Source organism: Xenopus laevis, chromosome 1S (assembly GCF_017654675.1).
Source record: "Xenopus laevis strain J_2021 chromosome 1S, Xenopus_laevis_v10.1, whole genome shotgun sequence".
In the NCBI taxonomy this organism is placed as follows: domain Eukaryota; kingdom Metazoa; phylum Chordata; class Amphibia; order Anura; family Pipidae; genus Xenopus; species Xenopus laevis.
Window position 1 is genome coordinate 16,687,048 of NC_054372.1, and position 22,146 is coordinate 16,709,193.

General features: G+C 39.3%; 1 protein-coding gene across 1 annotated transcript in view; it reads right to left on the reverse strand.

Moving 5' to 3' along the window:
• LOC121399270 (serine/threonine-protein kinase 32B-like) overlaps positions 1-22,146 on the reverse strand; it is a 108,285-nt gene that overhangs the window by 15,939 nt on the left and 70,200 nt on the right. The window contains exons 7-9 of the mRNA XM_041579402.1: positions 18,228-18,331; positions 14,101-14,217; positions 11,707-11,832 (exon numbers count right to left, since the gene is read on the reverse strand). Coding sequence (XP_041435336.1) covers positions 11,707-11,832; positions 14,101-14,217; positions 18,228-18,331 — 347 coding nt within the window. The remainder of the gene's footprint in view (positions 1-11,706; positions 11,833-14,100; positions 14,218-18,227; positions 18,332-22,146) is intronic.

Genomic DNA, 22,146 nt, shown 5'->3' on the forward strand with positions numbered 1-22,146 from the left:
ATCCTTCGTGAAGGATTCGGGGTTCGGCCGAATCCAAAAAAGTGGATTCGATGCATCCCTAGTATATATATATATATATTAGTAAGCATAAATAATGGAGACTGAAGTGGTGCATCAGCTTAGTAAGCAAGTCTCCCGATGCCTTTCCATATTAACTGTTCTACTTTGAGAGCTATGAGTTGTATCATACCAAGAGTATGATTAGTGAAACTGGCCAATTATAATCGCATTCAATGTTACTAGTGTTTTCCTTGTCAAATGTGTAGCTTCCCTGCCAATGGCTGCAGCTGGCACATAGTCATAAAAGGTTTATAGACAGCCAATACACGCTGGCAAGTTGTATGCTCATTTAATATGCATCAGATGTTGTGTTCTGTATTAAATATGCATGGGCATAATGCGGTTCTCGTCTTGGTAAACATGACATTCCATCGACATCGATTCTAACGAGAGAATTAGCTTGCATGAGGCAAATTGGCAGATCTCAGTAGGTAAATATGATTAAAGTGTATTCTACTCAAACAAAATAATACAGTATATTTCCCTTGACTTCAGGAAGATCGTTGGCAATCTGGATGTGACATGTTACAGAAAAAAGCCCCTTAAGGGCTCTTACACACGGCCGTTCCGACCTGCGCTCCCCTGCGTTCCGTTTTTTGGCGTTCAGCCACAGGGGAGCGCAGGAATAGACGCAAGTCATTATTTGAAATGGGGCTGTACTCACTCAGGCGCGTGTAGGCGCCGAACGCAGGAAAAATGCAGCATGTTGCGTCTGAACCTGCGCTCGGCGCCTACACGCGCCTGAGTGAGTACAGCCCCATTTCAAATAATGACTTGCGTCTATTCCTGCGCTCCCCTGCGGCTGAACGCCAAAAAACGGAACGCAGGGGAGCGCAGGTCGGAACGGCCGTGTGTAAGAGCCCTAATTATGTTGAGTATAATGAAAGGAGTCAGTTTAAGGCCTGGCACAGTCTATGGAAGCCTGGAATGGATTTATTATTCCTATTAGCATATTAGATTGGATTCTGGAGTAATCTGTTAGCAGTTATCACACTCATGTGCATGTCGTTGCGGGCTCTACAGCAGTGATCCTCAACCAGTAGCTCGTGAGCAACATGTTGCTCACCAACCCCTTGGATATTGCTCCCAGTGGCCTCAAAGCAGTTGCTTATTTTTGAATTCCAGGCTTGGAGGCAAGTTTTGGCTGCATAAAAACCAGGTGCACTGCCAAACAGAGTCTCAATGTAGGTTGACAATGCACATAGGGGCTACTAAATGGCCAATCACAGCACTTATTTGGCACCTTAGGAACATTTTCATGCTTGTGTTGCTCCCCAACTCCTTTTACTTCTGAATGTTGCTCACGGGTTCACAAGGTTGGGGATCCCTGCTCTACAGTGTTATGCACCCAATATACCAGGGTCTTATGAGAACAAATGATCCAACCTGTGGAAACAGCTGGAGCTGAATGGGGTCAGGGCACAATTACTGTTTGAGATATACGATAGAAGGGGAGTAGTTAAGTATTTAAGGCCTGTCTTAGGTTTTCCTGGCACTACGCTCAAGCTAAGGGTCGTTCCAGAAGCAGACTATGTCCCACCACCTGCCTGCTCTGAATGCAGTGATGCCAAACATGGACAATTTTGTATTCATAGTAGGGATGCACCGAATCCAGGATTCGGTTCGGGATTCGGCCAGGATTCTGCCTTTTTCAGCAGGATTCGGCCGAATCCTTCTGCCCAGCCGAACCGAATCCGAATCCTAATTTGCATATGCAAATTAGGGGCGGGAGGGAAATTGCATGACTTTTTGTCAGAAAACAAGGAAGTAAAAAATTTTTTCCCCTTACCACCCCTAATTTTCATATGCAAATTAGGGTTCGGATTCGGTTCGGTATTCGGCCGAATCTTTCACGAAGGATTCGGGGGTTCGGCCGAATCCAAAAAAGTGGATTCGGTGCATCCCTAATTCATAGCAACGAACATCTCTTTGCATTGCAAAGAGGCCTGGCATCTACAAAAGTGCTTAGGGAAGAATGAGTGCCACAAAATATCATTGCAACAACATGAAAGCAAAACTAGAACCTGCTTGAAATTGGAATCCAAGTTGCAACTCTGTCATTCTGGCTGTCACTTTGGTGTATCATGTGAATGTGAAAGGGGAGCCCTGTATTTACCTTTTGGTTAATGACAGATTTAATCAGGCCCAGACCTGCACCCCTGGCTGACCAGCTGTTCTGCTGATGCGTTTTGCGCAAATGCCCGGGCGGCATTTTTCTTGCTTGCGCAAAGCGGGATTTAGAGGTCAGGAGAGGGCCCCTGAGAAATGTCAGGAGGGCCCTTCATTTTGCAGCCCCAATTGGCCCCCAAGGCTCCAGTCTGACCCTGGGTGTAAAGTACATGCATTTATGCATGCTGCACCCAGTCTCTTAAAGGAGAACTAAAGCTTAACCAAAGAAGTGTAGATAATGTTTTGGGTTTCCGTACCAGCCCAAGGCAACCACAGCCCTTTAGTAGTAAAGGTCTGTGTCTCCAAAGATGCCCCAGTAGCTCCCCATCTTCTTTTCTGCTGATTCACTGCACATGCTCTGTGCTGCTGTCACTTACTGAGCTTAGGGACCCACTCACAATATACAGTACAAAAGTTCCACTCAAGAGCAAATCAGTTTAATAAGACTTGAGTTGACCTGGAGAGATCACAAATACTTTTAGTTGAATTCAAGATAATCACTTGGAGACACTAGGTCATTTGGGGCCAGCGGAGAACTCTCCATAATCTTAATCAAGTGCTGTATGTCAAAGGACAATTGTAAAGGGGCAGTTTCCCTTTAGGGTCTGGCCAAACGGGCTGATTCTGGGTGATTAGTCGCCAGGCGACAAATCGCCTCTTCTTCGGGCTGACAATCTCCCCGAACTGCATTCCCCTACCTTCCCACCAGCTAGAATGAAAAATCGTCAGTGGGATGGCACTCGTGGCGCTTCGTTTTCTGAAGTCGCCCGAAGTTTCCTCACAAGGCAACTTCGGGTGAACTTCGGGTGACTTCGGAAAGCGAAGTGCCATGAGTGCCATCCTGCTGGCGATTTTTAATTGTAGCCGGCGGGAAGGTAGGGGAAGGCAGTTCGGGGAGATTGTCACCGGGGCAACTAATCTCCCCGAATCTGCCAGTGTGCCCTTACCCTTAAGTTAACTTTTAGGATGAAATGTCTTCAAAAACTACAAAAACAATAAAAAACATTTTCAAACTCTACATTATGCTAAAAATTAGTTTAAAGGTAATTAAACCTAATATCTCCTAACTGCACAAACCATTTAAAAATAATATTAATAAGGAGTATCAAAAAAATAAAATAAAAAAAAATTATGCATTTTTTTAGTCTTATCTCTGCTGATTATCTGGCAGATATCTCTTTTTTCATAATAATTCGCCCAAAAAAATGCATTCTTTTATTCATTTAATAAGTATGCAGTCTTGTAAAATTTACATTTATTGCTGAATTTCCAGCCAGTTTATTATGTTCAGATAAAAATGCCCATGTGTGGCCTAAAGAGGACCGCAGTCTTGTACATATCTGCAGAGAAGACAAGAGCTGCTTTTAAAGTATCTCATAAATAAATATCATTGATTCAGGGCTGAAGGCTGGAGACCATAGATTTGATTTCCATGCCAAAACAATGTACAAAGACAGGTGCAAAAAAAATTACTATAGGAGTCATTTAGGTCTGGTCAGGCAGTATGAAAAGTGCTAGCAATCGCCCTTTGCACTCTTTACCTAATTTATGTGCAGAGTAGAGCTGCTCCGATGGGTGTGGTTTAAAATGACAAAAGTTCCTAGGCTCACCAGTTCTAGAGGTAGGGTTGCCACCTGTCTGGTTTTGACCCGGACAGCCCGTTTTTTAAAGGGCTGTCCGGGTCAAAACTGCCTGCCCGGTTTTCCAAATTAGGAAAACCAGGCAGGATTTCCTATGATTGGCACTGCGACTGACGATTGGCAGATTAGCCCCGCCCCTGATGTCATGGCCCGCCCCTGCCATATCATGGACCTGCTCTGCTGCATCACAGACCGGTCCTGAGGTTCTGCCCTCATTGCATCACGGCTCTGACCCCTGCCTGGAATTCCATGTGACAGAAGGTGGCAACCCTATCTAGGGGCCCCATCATGTTCTAGATCTAGTAAGAGCAACATAAGAACAAGCCTATCTTAACTGGCGGTGAGCTATAAATAATAGGGATGCACTGAATTCCACATTGGGACTTGGGCATTTGGCCAAATCCTAGTAATTTTTTTAAAGCAGGATGCAAATCCAAGTGCATGGCCAAACCTAATCTGAACCCTTAAAATGACTTTTGGAGACATTTTAATTTTATTGGTTTTAGAGGTTTTTGAAACTATAATTAAACTCTATGGGGGGTATTTCATAAAACTTAAAAATGTAATTTGAAAAATAAAAATAATAACTTCCAAGTATATTTTGCTTAATTTACTAAAAAATCCAAATGAAAATAATATATGCGGGAAAAATTGTGGCAAAATTATGCTACAATTTGAATTGTGCTCCTTTTTCAAATTGTCGCCCAAAAACCAAAATTTTTTTTGGATTTTCAACAGTGTCAAACAGCCCAAAACCCTCAAAAATCATGAAGGTAAAAGGGACAGTCTGCCATTGACTTTTACATGACTTTGACAGCTTTTAGCTGGAGTATTTTGAATTTGCATTTTTAGCAGTTTTGGCACAAAATAAATCTCTAAAGTTTTTTTGCCCTTAATAGACCCCTATTTCTCTAAAACCATGAATGCCATGAAAGCCATAAAAAGATCCAAATACAAAAAAATACAAATAGCTGTAGAAAAAATCCGAAAACCACAAATTCTGAATGAATGAAAAATGAGTCTGACAATGAACATTTTGATCTCCAAAACCCCGAATAAAAGGCTGATCTTTGCATGAAAAGTAATTGAACTTCCACTAACTGCTACATGACCTCGACAGCATTTACTTGCCATACTTTGTATTCATAGACTTTATTGGTTTTTACACTTATTTAATTAATAAACAATCGTGGATGAAGTAACTATATGAAAAATGTGTTTGTGCTAAAAAGTATGAACATTCTACGAATTTTCATAAATTGGCCATAATAGGTCACACGATCAAGAAAATTCCTACAAGCTGCAGAGAAGCAGTTTCTTTCCTGCTTTTAGGGTTCCGGTTTGGTTTGGAATTTGGTGAATCCTTTGTGAAAGAAGAAAGTGGATTTGGTAAATCCCTAAAAGAGAGTACACTTTATGCCTAGCTCCTTCAGCTATTACAGTCAGAGGAGTGATTCAGCATTGCACAGACATATGCCTGACCTGTCACCAGTAAAATGTAATGTGTCTCGTGGCATTTCTATGCCTGATCACTTGGGAGTACTTACATATTTTAATGTCAAGCTGCAGACAAATGGAAGGCAAAGCTCAATACAAAAGTGTGGCTTACAATGCTGCTCCATTCAAATAGATCTGTTTGACACCTTTTTTCATTGAAATAAGTGTTGTGCCTAAAGTGTGCTCAGTAGAACCCATAAACATACATCAAAATTGTAGAAAGAAGGTGCACACCCTATTAATAAACTACAGGGTGCTAATCCAAAGGTGACTCCCCATAAGGGTCTCCATAATATTTAACAGCACAAAGAGATGGATAGCACACCTAATTTTGAAAAAACCAAATTAATTTATTAGACAAAAGAAAACATTTTTTACAAAAATTACAAAACAAAAATCAAAATCATAATGAGCCCAACGCGTTTCGACCTTAAGGGTCTTCATCACGGGCACAAAAAATTAAAGAAATCAAAAAGTCCCCTGATGAAGACCCTTAAGGTTGAAACGCGTTGGGCTCATTATGATTTTGATTTTTGTTTTGTAATTTTTGTAAAAAATTTTTTCTTTTGTCTAATAAATTAATTTGGTTTTTTCAAAATTAGGTGTGCTATCCATCTCTTTGTGCTGAACCCATAAACATAGGCAGAGGGTGATTTTTTTGTTTGGATAGGCTAAGTCTAATGTTACATCAACAGTTTCTTCACCTGTGATTTTCCCATGGGCGGGGAAACAGCTGATTCAGCCCCATATTATTAGCATTGGAAAAAGTTGCAATTCACCTGTCTGAGCACACAGGGTGGATTTTTGTCTGAAAATGCACTACAATCTGAAATCTGTCCCATACATGGGCTGCAGGGCCAACATTAGAAATCACGGGGCGCCGTACAACAAGCAACGCCCCAGATCCCGCCCACTCCACATCACAGTTAAAAGACCACATAGACAGTGCTAAAAAAGAAACACACAAGTTATAAAAAGCTATTGATGGTCAGGGCCTCCTTATAATTTAAAAAAAAAACATTGGTGCCAGGGGCCCCCTTACAAGTTAAAAAAAATTTAGGCCCCAAAATATATTTTTTAAAAAACCATTGGTGGCAGGGCCTATAGAATATTAAAATAATACATTGGTGGCCAGGGGATTAAAAAAACTAATTTTTGTTCAGTAGAATTGAACTCGTGGCTTCAGGACTTCAACTTCGCTTCTTTTCGCGACTTTGGGTCTTTTCGCTGCTTCAGGAATTCGGCTTTTCGGCACTACCGCAAAAATGGCTTCAAATCTTCGGTGCTCTTAAGGCGGGTCCCGCGCTTTCAAAAGTGCAGCACTGCCGGGCCACTTGTCCCCCCTGATGGCGGCCCTGATGGGTTGACTTAAGCACTACTTACTGATGGGCCCACAGGCTGCATGGTTAAGTACTAAGTCATTTTTCACTTGACATGGACAAAGCCCAGACTATTTTGAAAATAATATTAATAGAACTCTCTTATTTTCAAAATTATAGAAAAGTTCAGTTCATCCACATTACTGAAAATCAGGGCTAATGATTGGCTTGTTTAACATTAAAGAATGTTTATTGGTCTACTTTCACATAAAACACTGAGGGGGTTATTTATCAAGTCCAAATTTATCTCAATATTTTCTGAAAAAAACTCAGACCAAATCCACACGGGTTTTTTGGGCTTATTTATTAATACACTTTCCCAGAAATGTTGTTTGCGGAAAAAAAATCTGATTTTCAATCAGATTTACACGATTTGTTTGGATCTTTCATCCGATTTTCATGATTTTTTCGGATCTTTCATCCGATTTTCAAAATTTTTTCAGATTTTTCACCCGAAAACTCTGAAAACTTCGGGGTCTTGCCAAAAACACAGCGCACATCAAAAAAATCATTGGGACTTCTCCCATTGACTTATATGCAACCTCGACAGGTCTGAGATGCCGGATTTTCAGATTCAGACTTTTCCATCCTCTGGGTTTAATAAATTCCGAAAAATTCGTGATTTTTTTTTTAAAAAGTCAGATTTAAAAAAAAAAATCACAAATTTTTAGTGATTTTTGCATTCGGAGTTTAGTAAATAACCCCCTAACTGTCATTTATAGGATCTTATACATAGAAAGTATAATGCAGATATACTGTATTTTGGTTCCCTTGCAAAAACAGTAGCTGCCTTTTTACTGCAGTTTGAAAGTAACACAATATAACAGTAGATGAGGTTGAGAAAAAACTTGCATTGCAAAGTGACTAACATTAGGGAAAATTCGCCAGTGTGACGTCATTTCGTTACTTTGCCGATTTACTAACGGGCGCAGGCATAACTTCGATAGTGAAGGAGATAGACTCTAGCTGTAATTCTCTCCCTTATGCCTGGCGAAGTTGCACTGGGGCGATGGGACATAACTACATAAATTTACTAAGATGCAGATTTTACTGAACGTTACCTCTTGCGCCAGACTTGCCTTCGCCACCTTAGACCAGACGAAGTGCAATAGAGTAGATAGGAGTTCCTCAAAAAATAGTTAAATACCTCTTTAAGTCCCAAAAAACGCTGGAGACTTTTCATTTCTCAGGGTGATGGGCTGCAAAAGATCGTACATTTTTTCTGGGGTAACCGGCTTCCCCACTACATTTCCTAACATATGGCATATAAACTATACACTGGGCTCATGTGTAGGGCAATATAACAACTCTATTTTCTTTTATTAAGGTTTTCCGGGCTTGTGTAGTGTAATGTATTTGCTGCAACATACACATCCATAACGGTAGTGCAACTTCGCCAGCATTCAACGCCCTGGACGCAACTTCGGATTTTAGTGAATTAGCGTTGTCCTGACAAATCTACGCCTGGTGAAGTGTTGCGATGTGAGCGAAGCGGACGCTAGAGCACATTTGCCGCTTAGCGAATCTGCCCCATTGTGTGTAAGTGAAAGTAGCCAAACTGATCTGTTATCTGATCCAGAGAAAGGTGAATTGAATTGATACAATAGTTGCAAATATTCCTCATAATCTGCTAAGAATATTTGTATTTTAACTAATTGTATCAACTAAATGTAGAAAATTGTAACAGTACAGATGCTCCTGGATCACTGAGCTGTCAGACTGAAACACTAGAGACACAAACATTAAACTTTAAACATCAATTTTGGGAAAACAGTAAAAAGTAAAAAATGGAAAGCAATTGAAAAAAGACTTTGTTTATGGTGAACAAAATAACTCAACTGAAAAAAGTGTTTGGAAGGTGAACAACCCCTTTAAGGAAACAGTCATCAATATCCAATGATACCCGACCTTCGAGGTATCAGCCCGTGACAACCTTAGCCTAGTGCAGCTCCTGTGCAGAACATGTTTACTGTATATATAATTCCATTGCAAATTCAGTTATGTGTATAACACAATCAAGGGTGGCATCAAATGAGCAACAAGGAGGATAAAAAGTGTGGAAGTTTGGAGTCTCCCATAACACAAAATTAATGATGAAACCTTCATACAGTTGAAATGAAAATACATGAAATGAATCCTTCTATATATGCATGGAAAATAATCCAGCATTAACATATTATGACTGTATTTATAATGATAAAAATGCATACCGAAAAAGGTTTTTGAGGAACGGAATGTGACCTTTTCACATTGGAGAAAATGTACCAAATGGAGAAGATGTACCAATCAAGATTCAACTCCTGTTCAGACCACAGGCTGAAAGACTGAGTTGACTGTTGGTTGACTATGAACATCCCTGATCCCTTATTCAAGAACCGCTTAGCCCTATTATGTTGCATTAATTGACTCAAACTGTAATGGCAACCCTGAAATTACTCCTAAGTCCAGGGTGGTGGTAATTTCAGGGTCCCACGTGTCAGCAGGAGCAACAGAGCCGGGCCACACTGGCCAGGTGCCCTAGACGACCTGGCCAGCCGCAGCTCCGGGTGAGCGCACACATGCCCAAGTTGACGCCGGCGCACATGCACAGAATCGCCAATCATCGTACAGGAAAATTGTTAGTGAGGGGACCGGACATGGGGTAGGTGACAGAGCAGGTACCTGGCAGAGCCTGGCGCCCCCCCCCCAGCTTTGCGCCCTAGGCACGTGCCTACTCTGCCAACCCCTAGTTCTGGCCCTAAGGAGCAATTACACATCATCAGAGCAGACTGGGAGCACACTGACACTCAGGGCAAGTACACGGAAGAACAAGCAGCAGCTTGGAGTACATTTTATGCACCATATTCACAAGCTTTTGCCTCCTCCATTCATTCCTCCAACCAAGTGTGATTTTTGCTCCATCTAATTATAGCCTTCACAAAGCCCTCGGACGGCAGTTCAAAACACCCTTCTAACTGACCCTTCAGCTTCAATTACAGGTATGGTGTCTGTTATCCAGAATGCTCGGGACCTGGGGTTTTCATAATTTGGATCTTCATACCTTAAGTCTACCAGAAAGTAATTTAATCATTAAATAAATCCAATAGGATGGATAGGCTGGTTTTGCCTCCAACATATATCAATTATATCTTAGTTTGGATCTCCCCGGCACTCTCCTAATTGTGAGCTGGCAGGGAGCAACGAGCGGTGTGAAGGGAGCGACATACAGCTAGGTGGGTAGGTGGGAGGGGAGCAGGTCAGGGGTGGCTGTGTTTGCCGGCCCCCTCTTAAGATTTTATTGGAGGGGGGGGTATAGTTGCATTGTTACGCCACTGCTCAGGAGAAGAACCTATAGCTGGACATTGAACCCAGGTGCTCAGCGTCTTTTTATTTAGGTATCAAAACATAACTTGATGTCAACAGCCTGTACCGTGTCCCACGTGATGGCTATGGGCACCATTATTTTGGCACTCCTTACAGCAGGGGTCCCCAACCATTTTTTACACGTGAGCCACATTTAAATGTAAAAAGAGTTGTGGAGCAACACAGGCATGACAAATGTCCCTGGGGGTGCCAAATAATTGCTGTGATTGGCAGTACAACTGTTTTTTATGGAATTCAAAAATAAGCACCTGCATTGAGGCCACTCGGAGTAACATCCAAGCAGTATGTGAGCTACATGTTGCTCACAAGTCACTGGTTGGGGATCACTGCCTTACAGTAACAAACCTATAACGGACTGACTACATGCCTCTCCTGCAGTTATTGCATCGTTCATATTCAAGACTCAAAGGTTATTCCACGTGTCATCTTCCTGCTGATATTAATATTGACTGATGGAAAGCACTTGGCTGGATTGTAGATGAAGCTGCAGTCACTGTGATGTACTACTTCACAAAAAAAGAAATATGTCCTTATGAAGATAGCCTCAGCTATAGAGCCTTTGCCAACAATATGTTAGGTACCAATTTCTCCAAGATCAGTATGCGAGGGAATCCAGGAACAACTTTTCATTTTGTTTTCATTATAGTTTCAATTTCATTTATAGTTTTATAGTTATTTGCCTTTTTCTTCTGACTCTTTGCAGCTTTCAAATGGGTGTCGCTGACTCCCCATCTAAAAAACAAATGCTCTGTAAGGCTACAAATGTATTGCTACTTTTTCTTACTGATCCTTCTGTTCAGACTCTCTCCTATTCATATTCCAGTCCCTTATTCAAATCAATGCATGGTTGCTAGGGTAAATTGGACCCTAGTTACCAGATTGCTGAAGATGGAAATCGAATAGCTGCCGAATAAAAAGCTAAATAACTCAAAAACCTTCAATAATAAAAAATGAAAACAAATTGCAAAATGTCTCAGAATATCCCTCTCTACATCATACTAAAAGGTATCTCAGAGGTGAACAACCCCTTTAATGATTTCCTTTTACTCTGTAATAATAAAACAGTAGCTTGTACTTGATCCCAACTGAGATATAATTAATCCTTATTGGAAGCAAAACCAGCCTATTGGGTTTATTTAATGTTTACATGATTTTCTAGTAGACTCAATGTATGAGGATCCAAATTACAGAAAGATCTGTTATGGCTAGGTCCCTAGCATTCTGGATAACAGATCCTATACCTGTACAAGGTCCAGCTTTCTGGATGTCAGGTTTTTGGATAAGCGATACCATACCTATATGGGACATGCTATAAGAAAATAAGGAAGTCATCCTTAGTCCTTTTTCTGCAATTTTGCACAATAACCAAAAAAAAAGTCAAAAACAATTTGAAAGTCAAAAAGCAAGCAAGTTCCATTCTGACAATAGAATGTCTTCTGGGAAGAATAATATCCCCATATCTATTAGAGACTTCTGAAGCCCAGCAGGTTGCACATATGCAAAGAAATTCAATTTCAGTTCAATTCAATTTTGTTGGCGGATGGTGATCACTTTGCTATTACATCTAGGGAAGCAATTGCACTCGGCTTAAAACTTACATTCGGAACAAAGCTGGCCGTGAGCGATTTGTCCAAAACAGCGTCCCAGTTAATGTGAGAGAGATGCGGCGAGCTCTGCATGTCCGACAGGCTTGAATACCGACAATCCAGGTCTTTAGTAAGGAGCTGTGATAAAAATCATGTGTAAAATTAATCCCAAAAAACTGGTACTTGCATGTTTTCAAAACTTGAAATTCAGTTATATTTAGAACTGATTATGGAATTAGAAAACCATGAATAATTTTGTGTGGATTTTATATTTGTTTATTATAATGTGCTTTGGCAGCCGTCAGCCCTGCAGATCAAGACCCTGTAACAACAACAGTTGCAATTGACCATAATTGCCCTGTATGTGTAGGATCCCAGGTAGAATGTCCTCACCCTCAGTTATTCCACGTATCATTGTAGTCATCCAAGGCTTTTGGCATATCATTTTATAGAAACATTTTTTAAACAAATTATAAAAAAAAATATTCACCATACTTTGGTCTTATTGACTAAGCTTGATCAAAACCAGATACCCCCGTCCCCAGTCCCTAAGCTCTGGCCTAAATGTCTTGGAGGACCAGCCCTAATCTCCAAATAAAGACACTTCTAATGAAAGAGAAAGATGCTGCACCATTTCTTTTTATGTCTGAGCTGAAACCAATGAAAGATGGGGTCTCAAACTAGCGGTTTTTCCATATTATTAAAATACTGTTCTATTTCACCGAATAATTTTTTTTGCAACTTCTTAGCCTTTTGGAGTTTATTCTAAAGTTAACCTTTTACTGCAACAGTAAAACCAATAAAATGAGTGAAATATACCTGCATATCGGGCAATATTTCTACAGAAAAATGTATCACGGGCACAGTCTGGGGTATCTGTGGGGTAATTTGGGGCACAAATCTTCCTGAATTTTAATTTGGGAATGTTAAAAGGAATAACTTTTAATGGTATCCTCCAGCTCCCATCTTAAAGGGCATGTAAAGTCTAAATTAAGGCTAGAAATGCTGTATTTTGTATACTAAATATAAACATGAACTTACTGCACCACAAGCCTAATCAAACAAATGATTTATGCTTTGTTGGCTACAGGGGGTCACCATCTTGTAACTTTGTTAAACATCTTTGCAAGACTAAGACTGTGCACATGCTCAGTGTGGTCTGGGCTGCTTAGGGATCATCATAAACAAAGCTGCTTGAGTTCTGCATGGCTGGGAAGTAAGGCGGGGGCTCCCCCTGCTGTTCATAAGTATGATTGTTTCCCTGCTCAGCAGTTAGGGACCATCTGATAATTCCTATCCACAGCAGTAAATGAAGGGAGAATTTCACTGCATATAGTCAGGTTTCTTATAAAAATGGTACACATTTTTTAATTAAAGTATATTGGAGATAGGTTTCTTTTTCATTAAAGAAAGTAAAAATGGGATTTTATTATTTTGCCTTTACATGCCCTTTAATTGCCATTATTTTCAAACAACAAGTCATCGGTAAATGGGTAAAACATCCAGAGCTCAGAAAAGGCTCAGCAGATAAGTATTATGTTTATGTCCATCCAGAAGCTCTCAATGTACATTTTAGGATGAGTTTGGCAGATGCTCAGTATATAAATGTTAAGTTTTTGCTCATCAGTCATATTGTACATTAAAGAGCAAAGTCTGGATACACAAACATTACAGATACAGAGAAAAATAAAGGCAAGTAACAGCAAGCCAGCCTGGGCTTTTAGAGGTCAAATATATTAAGCCATTTGCTCCCCAGCAGTTCCATTTAATAGCGAATATCACAGCAAGTGTTTTTTTTTTTTATTACGTTAAACTCCGTTTTTATGTAATAAAAGACTTGATCACTGCTGCTCATTTCTATCAGCAAAGACATAAATCCAAGGACACGCTTTTAAAACTGGCACGGGTATCAGAGGCTGGCAAGTGGCCACTAGTGATACCAAACTGTTATTTTCTTACTCTATAAACTCCATAATGAGCTACAGTGTTTTTACAGCAGTATAAACTTTGTTTCATTGCATAAGACAAATTGATGCTTCTGTGCCAAGAATGTGAATGTTGGTGTCCATCAAGGTGTCATACCGTAACCATGATCCCATGGGGAACAGTGCTGTCAGCTTTAGGAATTTTAGGATTTTTTTTAGCATCTTCAACCAAGCTCTCTTGGCATGTAGGATATGAGAGAGCTGTAGTTCCTAAAGCATATAGCACTGCCCCTAAATAACCTATGGTGAAGATACTTATATCAAGTCTAGATGCAGAATATCAAGTTAATTGATGCTGGGGCTAAAATAAATGAGTGATCGGAAAATGATTAACAGGCTCTCCTATATAATGACTAATGTTTAGTAATACAATATATCTACAATATATCTTCTCAACGTAATGTAAATGAACTGGGATTACCTTTTTCAGTAGTTCGACCGTGTCTTTGCCCCAAGCGGATGAGTAATGGACTCTTTCTATTTTGAACATATTGAGTATATCATCGATCGGGGTCGTTGAATGAATTTCATAAGGCCTCTGTGAGAAATGGAAATATTTTTGTGTTATTTTGCTGTACCTGCTAAAGGTAAACTAAAGCCTCTATTCTGCATATATACAATGTGAGTATTACTGAGCTGCAATTATGATTTCCAGCAACATTGGACTATGTAGGCCAAGTTCTCACCTACCCTTTATATCATTTTTATTTATTCCCATGCACCCAGTAGGCTGTTGGTCCATGGCCTAGTGTTCCACACACCTCTGCCTCACCACCATACAGGCTCAATGGTTTCTCTATAGTTCTGTATGTATGTTGTTCTGTCTGCTCTTATTTCCTACCTGACCTAAGCACTGCCTAATTGTTGATTTCACTTGAACGATGTCTGCCTCTAAGCTTGGCTTGTTTCCCGAACTGTATTTGCCTCCTGTTTTGGCATTGTTTCCATTGTCCTTTGCTGCTTAGATTATGAAGATTTGCATAATAAGCCTTCTAGTAAGTTTGGTTGAAAAAAGACACACGTGCATATACACTTGCACCGGAGGGGGGTATGCGGGCGGGCAACAGGACCATGTGGCCTTGGGCGCCTGCCCACTAAATCCGGCGCTGAGCTTCTCTCTAGCACCCTAACATCCTGGTTGGTGTCATGCCACCATAGTACCTGATGCACATGTGCATACACTGATAATGGCTTGCATTTAATACTGATGGGTGGGATGAGACCAGCTGAATCCACATCTAGGGTTGCTATGTTCACTGTGCATTCAGGGGCGTAATTATAGAGGAAGCAGACCCTGCGGTTGCAGAGGGGCCCAGGAGGTGTAGGGGCCCCATGAGGCCCTAATTCATTTACAGTTTCAATAAATATTAGTAAAACAAGTCAACCTCTAGACATTTTGGGGGCCTGAAAAATAATTTGCTGCGGGGCCCAGAAATATCTAGTTACACCACTGTGTGCATTAATACTAACATATTGGGCCAGGGCTTTAGTTGTCCTCTAAATAAAAGACAAATATTTACAGCCCACGCTTAACGCAGTTTGGGAGCACTCCCTTAATCATAGGCTTGACGTTATGCGTATCTGCAGCCTGCTGCAATAAATCTCTTTTTTAACCAGAGTGCTGTCCAATTCTATTATTTTTGGCACATTGATACATGGGATGCTGCAGACTGAGCACCTGGTCTCTAGAATATAGGAGTTGCTGAAAAAGGGGGACCTTGAGTTGTTTCTTGTTCTTTTCAGTTGTTTGCAGCTAATGAAAGAAATGCTCACAAAGTCAGTAAAAGATTGAGTAAAAATTCCCCAGTCTGAAATAATCTCCATTTAGGAGAATGATTTATATTCTGTCCCTAGTTTTAATAGACATACAACAGAAATCTATATTGGGGGATTCAGCGTAACACAAAACTATTGAATAACTACCTGTCTAATGGGAAATGGAGACTCTGTGGTCAGATGAATGGATTTTGATTTTTGAATGACTTTTTGGTCTTGTCAATGGACAACTAAGCCATAGACCAAGATATGCCTGGAATAAAGAGAATACACACAGAACTATGGAGAAGCTATTGAGCCTGTCTGGTGGTGAGGCAGAGGTGCGTGGGAAAAAGCTAAAAATCTGCCAGTTAACCTTACACTAGGCCATGGGACATCATCCTGCTGGGTGCACTGGAATCAACAAAAATTATATGATGGATGGGTTAGAACTTGGCCTACATAGTCTAATGGATTTTGAATTCTGAGTGACTTTTTGGTCTGGTTAATGGATAAGCCATAGACGAAGAATGCCTGGAATGGGCTACAGAGGGAGGACAAAGTACAGAGCCTTGGTGGTTAGGGATGGTCAATGGCATGGCTACAGGGGAAACACAACAACATTGCAGCTGATATATTATCTAGTTGAAGTACATTAGACTACTCCTAACAATTGTTATGTAGCTTATCAGTGCTTAGTCCAGTCTCTCTTCAACTCTGCCTTATGGTCAAATATACTGTTCTGTGAATTCAGATTTAGTTACTCTCTTATAATAGCATTTCTCAGTGATACAGGGGTCCTGCAGCCACTTTTGGAAACTTCTGGAAGCCTCTCTGGCCTTTGTTTTAGGCAAATTAAATGTGTATGGTTTATATGAATAATACCCTGTGAGTGAGTCTTTGCAAGAGTCTAAAATGACTGAATGTAATTCTGCATTGTTCCATACCTAGTGCCTCTCTTTCTTTCTCTCAGACTTATACAGCTACAGACAAAATCAATTATTTGGATTAACATGGATTTTGCCGAGAGATGAAGTGGCACTTTACAAAAAGGCATTCTTATTCTAGCACTCATGCATATAATATACCATTCACTGCTTTTTTATTCCATTTCTGGTTAACTGTTATCTGCATTTTGTGGCCGCATTCAAAGCCGGACAAAATAACGATGAACATTATCAGTGCAGTGTAAGTAGGGGAAGAAGAGGAAGTGCTAATTTATCATTTATAAGGAGTCCAAGTCATTGTCTTAATGATGTAAACAGACTCGTCAAATTCTGACAGTTTATAATTGTTAAAGCTGCCTTGTATTTGTGATTAACACTGTACCGGGGTTAATTACTGCTACATTGTAATAACTGTCTCATTATTTCAGAAAACAGAACGAGTAACCTGCATTCCAAAAAGGACCCCGAACACATTTCATCAACAGTGACAGATCAGTCCTGTAATTATAGTAGCAGCTTGAGATGATGAAAGTAGGTTATGGTCCTCCATCATCATGCAGAATTTCATACATGTTTATTTTGTTCCATATTGCTTGTGTAGGGATACAATAAAAGGGGTATTCATGGCAGAGTCCCCCCAAGTATTTAGTCCCCCCTAGAAGGTAAAGTAGCCTTCCTGGTTCCCTTTGGTACAAGAGAAAGCAGAGTTTATTGAGTTTCTGTTAGCGATGCCGTTTCTGTCTAGGAAGGGGTCAGGATTATGTATGAAAATAGGACAATGGATCTTCCTGAGTATTTTTTAAATGATAAGTAAACCTTTAAAATAAATAAATGTAAAATTGATCTATTCTAAGCACTTTTGCAATGTACATTCATTATACAATATTTTTTTTAATTCCAAGATATCAAAGGATACATGTACTATTAATATGAACGATTTTTGTTACAACAGTACCACCTGCTGGTCATTTTCCAACCATTCTAACCACCAAGTAGTCAAGGAAGTTGTCAGGAGAAAGAGTGTTTTTCTCAAACCCTTTCTCAAAACTGAGTGCCTGTCAGAAGCCTCGGGTAGCAAGGTTCAGGGAAAGTTTTAATTGGGATAGGCATAATATATAAGAATCATTGTGTATTAGTTCCGCCAGAAACATATAACAGACAGGGCTTGATAACTAAGATTCTCTAAAATCCAACAACAATTGGTAGTGGTGTTGGTACCCTGATGGCATAGCTACCAGTACAGTGCCCCCAAGTATGTAGGAAAGTTATACAGGAGGGAGGTTGAGACATTGCCTATGGTTGTATTTACTACTGCACTGATTGGACTAGAATTGTTATTGAGCGACACAGTCATATATGTTGCTCTGCCTCTCTGTTGTATAGGAACCATTGTTGCCCAACATATTCTGTGTCTTCATAAAGTATTACTGGTTTAACAATAATCTTATCATTATGTAGGTTCTCAAGCTGCAAGGAAATCAACTTCCTTTGACCCTGTTTAATAAGTAGTTCTTGTACCGACATACTTTAGCAAGCTCAACAACGTTGACTTCCAAGAACATTGTCTCTTGGGGACACAGTACTACTATTATTTAACATTGAGAATGCATTTTACTCAGTGCAGTGTTTAGGAACAAATAACAGGTATGTGAATTGCGTGTGCTGCTTGGATTTATTGATGACAGGATAACCGCTACAACACATTATTTTAATAAAAAAAAATCAAATCATTCCTAGTTTTAATTTAAGATATACTTTTTTAAGCCCATAAAGAGTGATCATTTTTCTAGAAAGATACACAAATGTGGCTGGATTTTAAATGGAAATATAATATACAAATTCTTACCCAACCTCTCAGGAGTTCATATGCTGTGATTCCCAACGACCACCAGTCTACGGGATAGGAGTATCCAGGCCCAGCCTCCAAGAAAGACTGGAACACCTCTGGAGCTGAAACATTACGGATCAACATAAACATGAACATTTGCTTGGAGAAACCGATGCACAAAAATTAGTGTAAATTTTAAAGTTTTTTTAAGGGGCAGATGTATTAAGGGTCGAATATCGAGGGTTAATTAACCCTCGATATTCGACTGGCGAATTAAAATCCTTCGACTTCGAATATTGAAGTCGAAGGATTTTGCGCAATTCGTTCGATCGAACGATTAAGTCCTTCGAATCGAACGATTCCAAGGATTTTAATCCATCAATCGAAGGATTATCCTTCGATCAGAAAAAACTTGGAAAGCCTATGGGGACCTTCCCCATAGGCTAACATTGACTTCAGTCGCTTTTAGGTGGCGAATTAGGGGGTCGAAGTTTTTTCTTAAAGAGACAGTACTTCGACTATCGAATGGTCGAATAGCCGAACGATTTTTAGTTCGAATCGTTCAATTCGAAGTCGTAGTCGAAGGTCGAAGTAGCCAATTCGATGGTCGAAGTAGCCAAAAAAATACTTCGAAATTCGAAGTATTTTTTATTCTATTCCTTCACTCGAACTTAGTGAATGGGCCCCAATTTAAAAGTCAAATAAACTTTAATTTTTTTTCATTAAAGAATTATAATTTAAAAAAAAAATTGATCAAATAAAATTGAATAAAACTGAAAAAAAACCTAGAATGCATGGAATTTGTAGACTACTCATTATTTTCAATGGGTCTACAAGCACTTTAAAAAATGTATATAACATATTTGCCCAGGAAAACTGCCATTGATTTCTACATGAGCTTGGCTGCTTTTAGAAGTTTTTGGGAAGTTTTTGGTGCTTTGCCTAGCTGATTTTGGCCCTTGGTGGCCTTAGCCTAATAAATAATATACCCCCTTTGTTAAAATAGGAGGATATTATAAGTCCCCTTGGAGCTCCATGACCTGTACAAAAGCACTTAACCTTCAGCCTCCTGCATTTATATGATAATGAAACTACTCGATGATTTCTAATATCCTAGTAGGGGATACACCATATAAAGTTATTTCCTAACTATCCCACTTACAATCCCACTTTAAAAATTTTTCGGCAAGGGGCTCGGTCCACACCATACCTCCCAACATTTTGGAAATAACAAGAGGGACACGATTTTTTTGCCCACACCCATTTTTGTGGCCACACCCTGCAATTACCATGTTCATTTTACAAAATTTGCCAGGTTATGAAAGTTTGAACACATTTCTGTGGTTTTTATATGTTTTTACAGTTTTGCTAATGAAGGTGAATTGCCCTTTAAGCTGCAAGTCACAGTTTGCTTATCTTAAATTGTTACAAAAGTATCTAAGTGCACCTGCCACGTATTCCAGGCTCTCTGCCAAAAGCCAATTAAGTTATAAACGTTGTATCTTTTTCTGGTTGTTCAATGCAGGAGGTCAAAGAGAAAGTCAGGACAATCAGGGATTGCTGGTTGAGTTGTCACAATCGGGACTGTCCCGTGAAAACAGGAAATTTGGGAGGTATGCCATACTAGTTAACATTTAGAGAGCATTGTTTGTTTATCATTCACATCAGTCCCTGCCACACTAGAGCTAACAATCCATATTTTATTCACAAACAATTTAATATTTGGAGAAACCAATATTAGCCAGAGAAAACTATTGCCGATATGGAGAGAACATATTTTGCTGATTAAAACGTAGCTACTAAACGATTATTTGGCAGAAGAACTTTACTACTGGAGGTGGACATTATATTCGAGTTGATGGATCATTCATTTTGCTTTAGTTCACCAGAACAAGCAGTGTGACAGTATACATAGTACTGTTGTGGTATGTCAAGAATATGACCTTCTAGTTCAAACACTCAAATAATTCCTATGTAACCTCTACTTGATCCAGAAGAAAGGGAAAAGGCCATCTGCAGCTGCTTTCATTTAGCCATAGACATTGAAAAAATGTATTGTTACCCTTCAAGCTGAGCATTTGCTTCAGTTTATATAAAGTAGGTGCTTTGTAACCATGGAGAAGCCATTCAGGTTGAACAATGGCCATAGAGTGCATGTTTTAATAGCAAATAACAGATAAGTTCTGTTGAATACAGTTGTTTTAGTACTTAACCAGGGAGATAAAAAAAAGTGTCAAATGACATTCATGGCTCTCTACAGAACTATGGAATGAAAAACCTTTCTTATATAAGACATTTCTTACCAAGTTCTGATTAGATAGGTATAAACTTTAAAATGTAAAATGATTTGAGTTAGTGGTCCATAAAACTACATTAGATAGCATTAAATGAACCTTTGATGATGTTGCCATGTAATTTGAGGTAGAGTTATCATATTAACATACAGTAGTTAGTTTGGGTTGAAAAAGAGACAAAATTTCATTAAGTTCAACCACTCTAAATGAACCCCTATACTCACATTTATAAACTATATACAGGTATGGGACCTGTTATCCAGAATGCTCGGGACCTGGGGTTTTCCGGATAACTGATCTTTCCGTAATTTGGGTCTTCATGCCTTAAGTCTGCTAGAAATTCATTTAAACATTAAATAAACCTAATAGGCTGGTTTTGCTTCCAATAAGGATTAATTATATCTTAGTTTGGATCAAGTACAAGGTACAGTTTTATTATTACAGAGAAAAAGGAAATCATTTTTAAAAATTTGGATTATTTGGATAAAATGCAGTCTATGGGAGCCTATTCGGAGCTTTCTGGATATCGGGTTTCCGGATAAGGGATCCTATACCTGTATACCAATAGCTATTCTAAACTAACTTTACATTTTAGTTTCACAATAGCCTTTGATATTATGTCTGTCCAAAAAATCATCCAAGTCCCTCTTATAGTCATTAACTGAATCAGCATCACAACATCACCCGGCAGTGCATTCCACAACCTCACTGTCCTCACTGTGAAGAACCCCCTACGTTGCTTCAAATGACTTTTCTTCTAGTCTGAAAGGGTGGCCTTTTGTTCTTTTTTTTTTTGTATCTTATATTTTTATTGAAAATTATTTCAAAGATACAACATACACATCAAAAATAACTAAATAATAAAATATACATGGCCTTTTGTTCTTTGATCTTTTCCAAGGGAGAAATGATACCCGCTATCTTCCTATAATATCCTCTAATGTACTTGTAAAGTGTAATCATGTCCCCTCACTAGTGTCATTCATTCAAGCAAAAACAACCCCAACCTTGAGAGTCTTTCCATTACCTTAACCATTTTAATTGCACATCTCTGCACTTTTTCCAGCTCATCTATATCTAAAGGGCTGGAGCCCAAAACTGCACTGCATACGCCAGATGAGGACCTATGAAGAGGCAACATTATGTTGTCATGCCTTTTTATGCAAGACAGTACTGCATTTGCTTATTTGCTTGTAACACAGCTTGTTATGTTAAAATCTCACAGATGCTTTGCAATTACTGAAACCCTCCAACACACTACTATTTAATGGATAACTTGCATTTATATTATTTCTACTCACATACATAACTTACCAACATTGAACCTCAATTTTTACATTTACTATCACTCTCTATCCTTCAGCCAGTTCTCTAGCCAAGTACAAATATTATATTCCAGGCCAATAATGCATAATTTAATGTTTAAGCAAAGTCTGAGTGAATTACATCCACTGCTATCTCAGAATCTAGTTTCCAGCTCACCTCCTCATATAAGACAATTAAATTAGTCTGGCAAGGTCTATTACACAAACATTCTGGTACCAACTCACAGTACTCATTTGTACTGTATTCAAATATCGTGTCCCTTATTACCCCCTCTAAGAAATATTGAATATTTATGATGTTTATATATTACAGAGTGA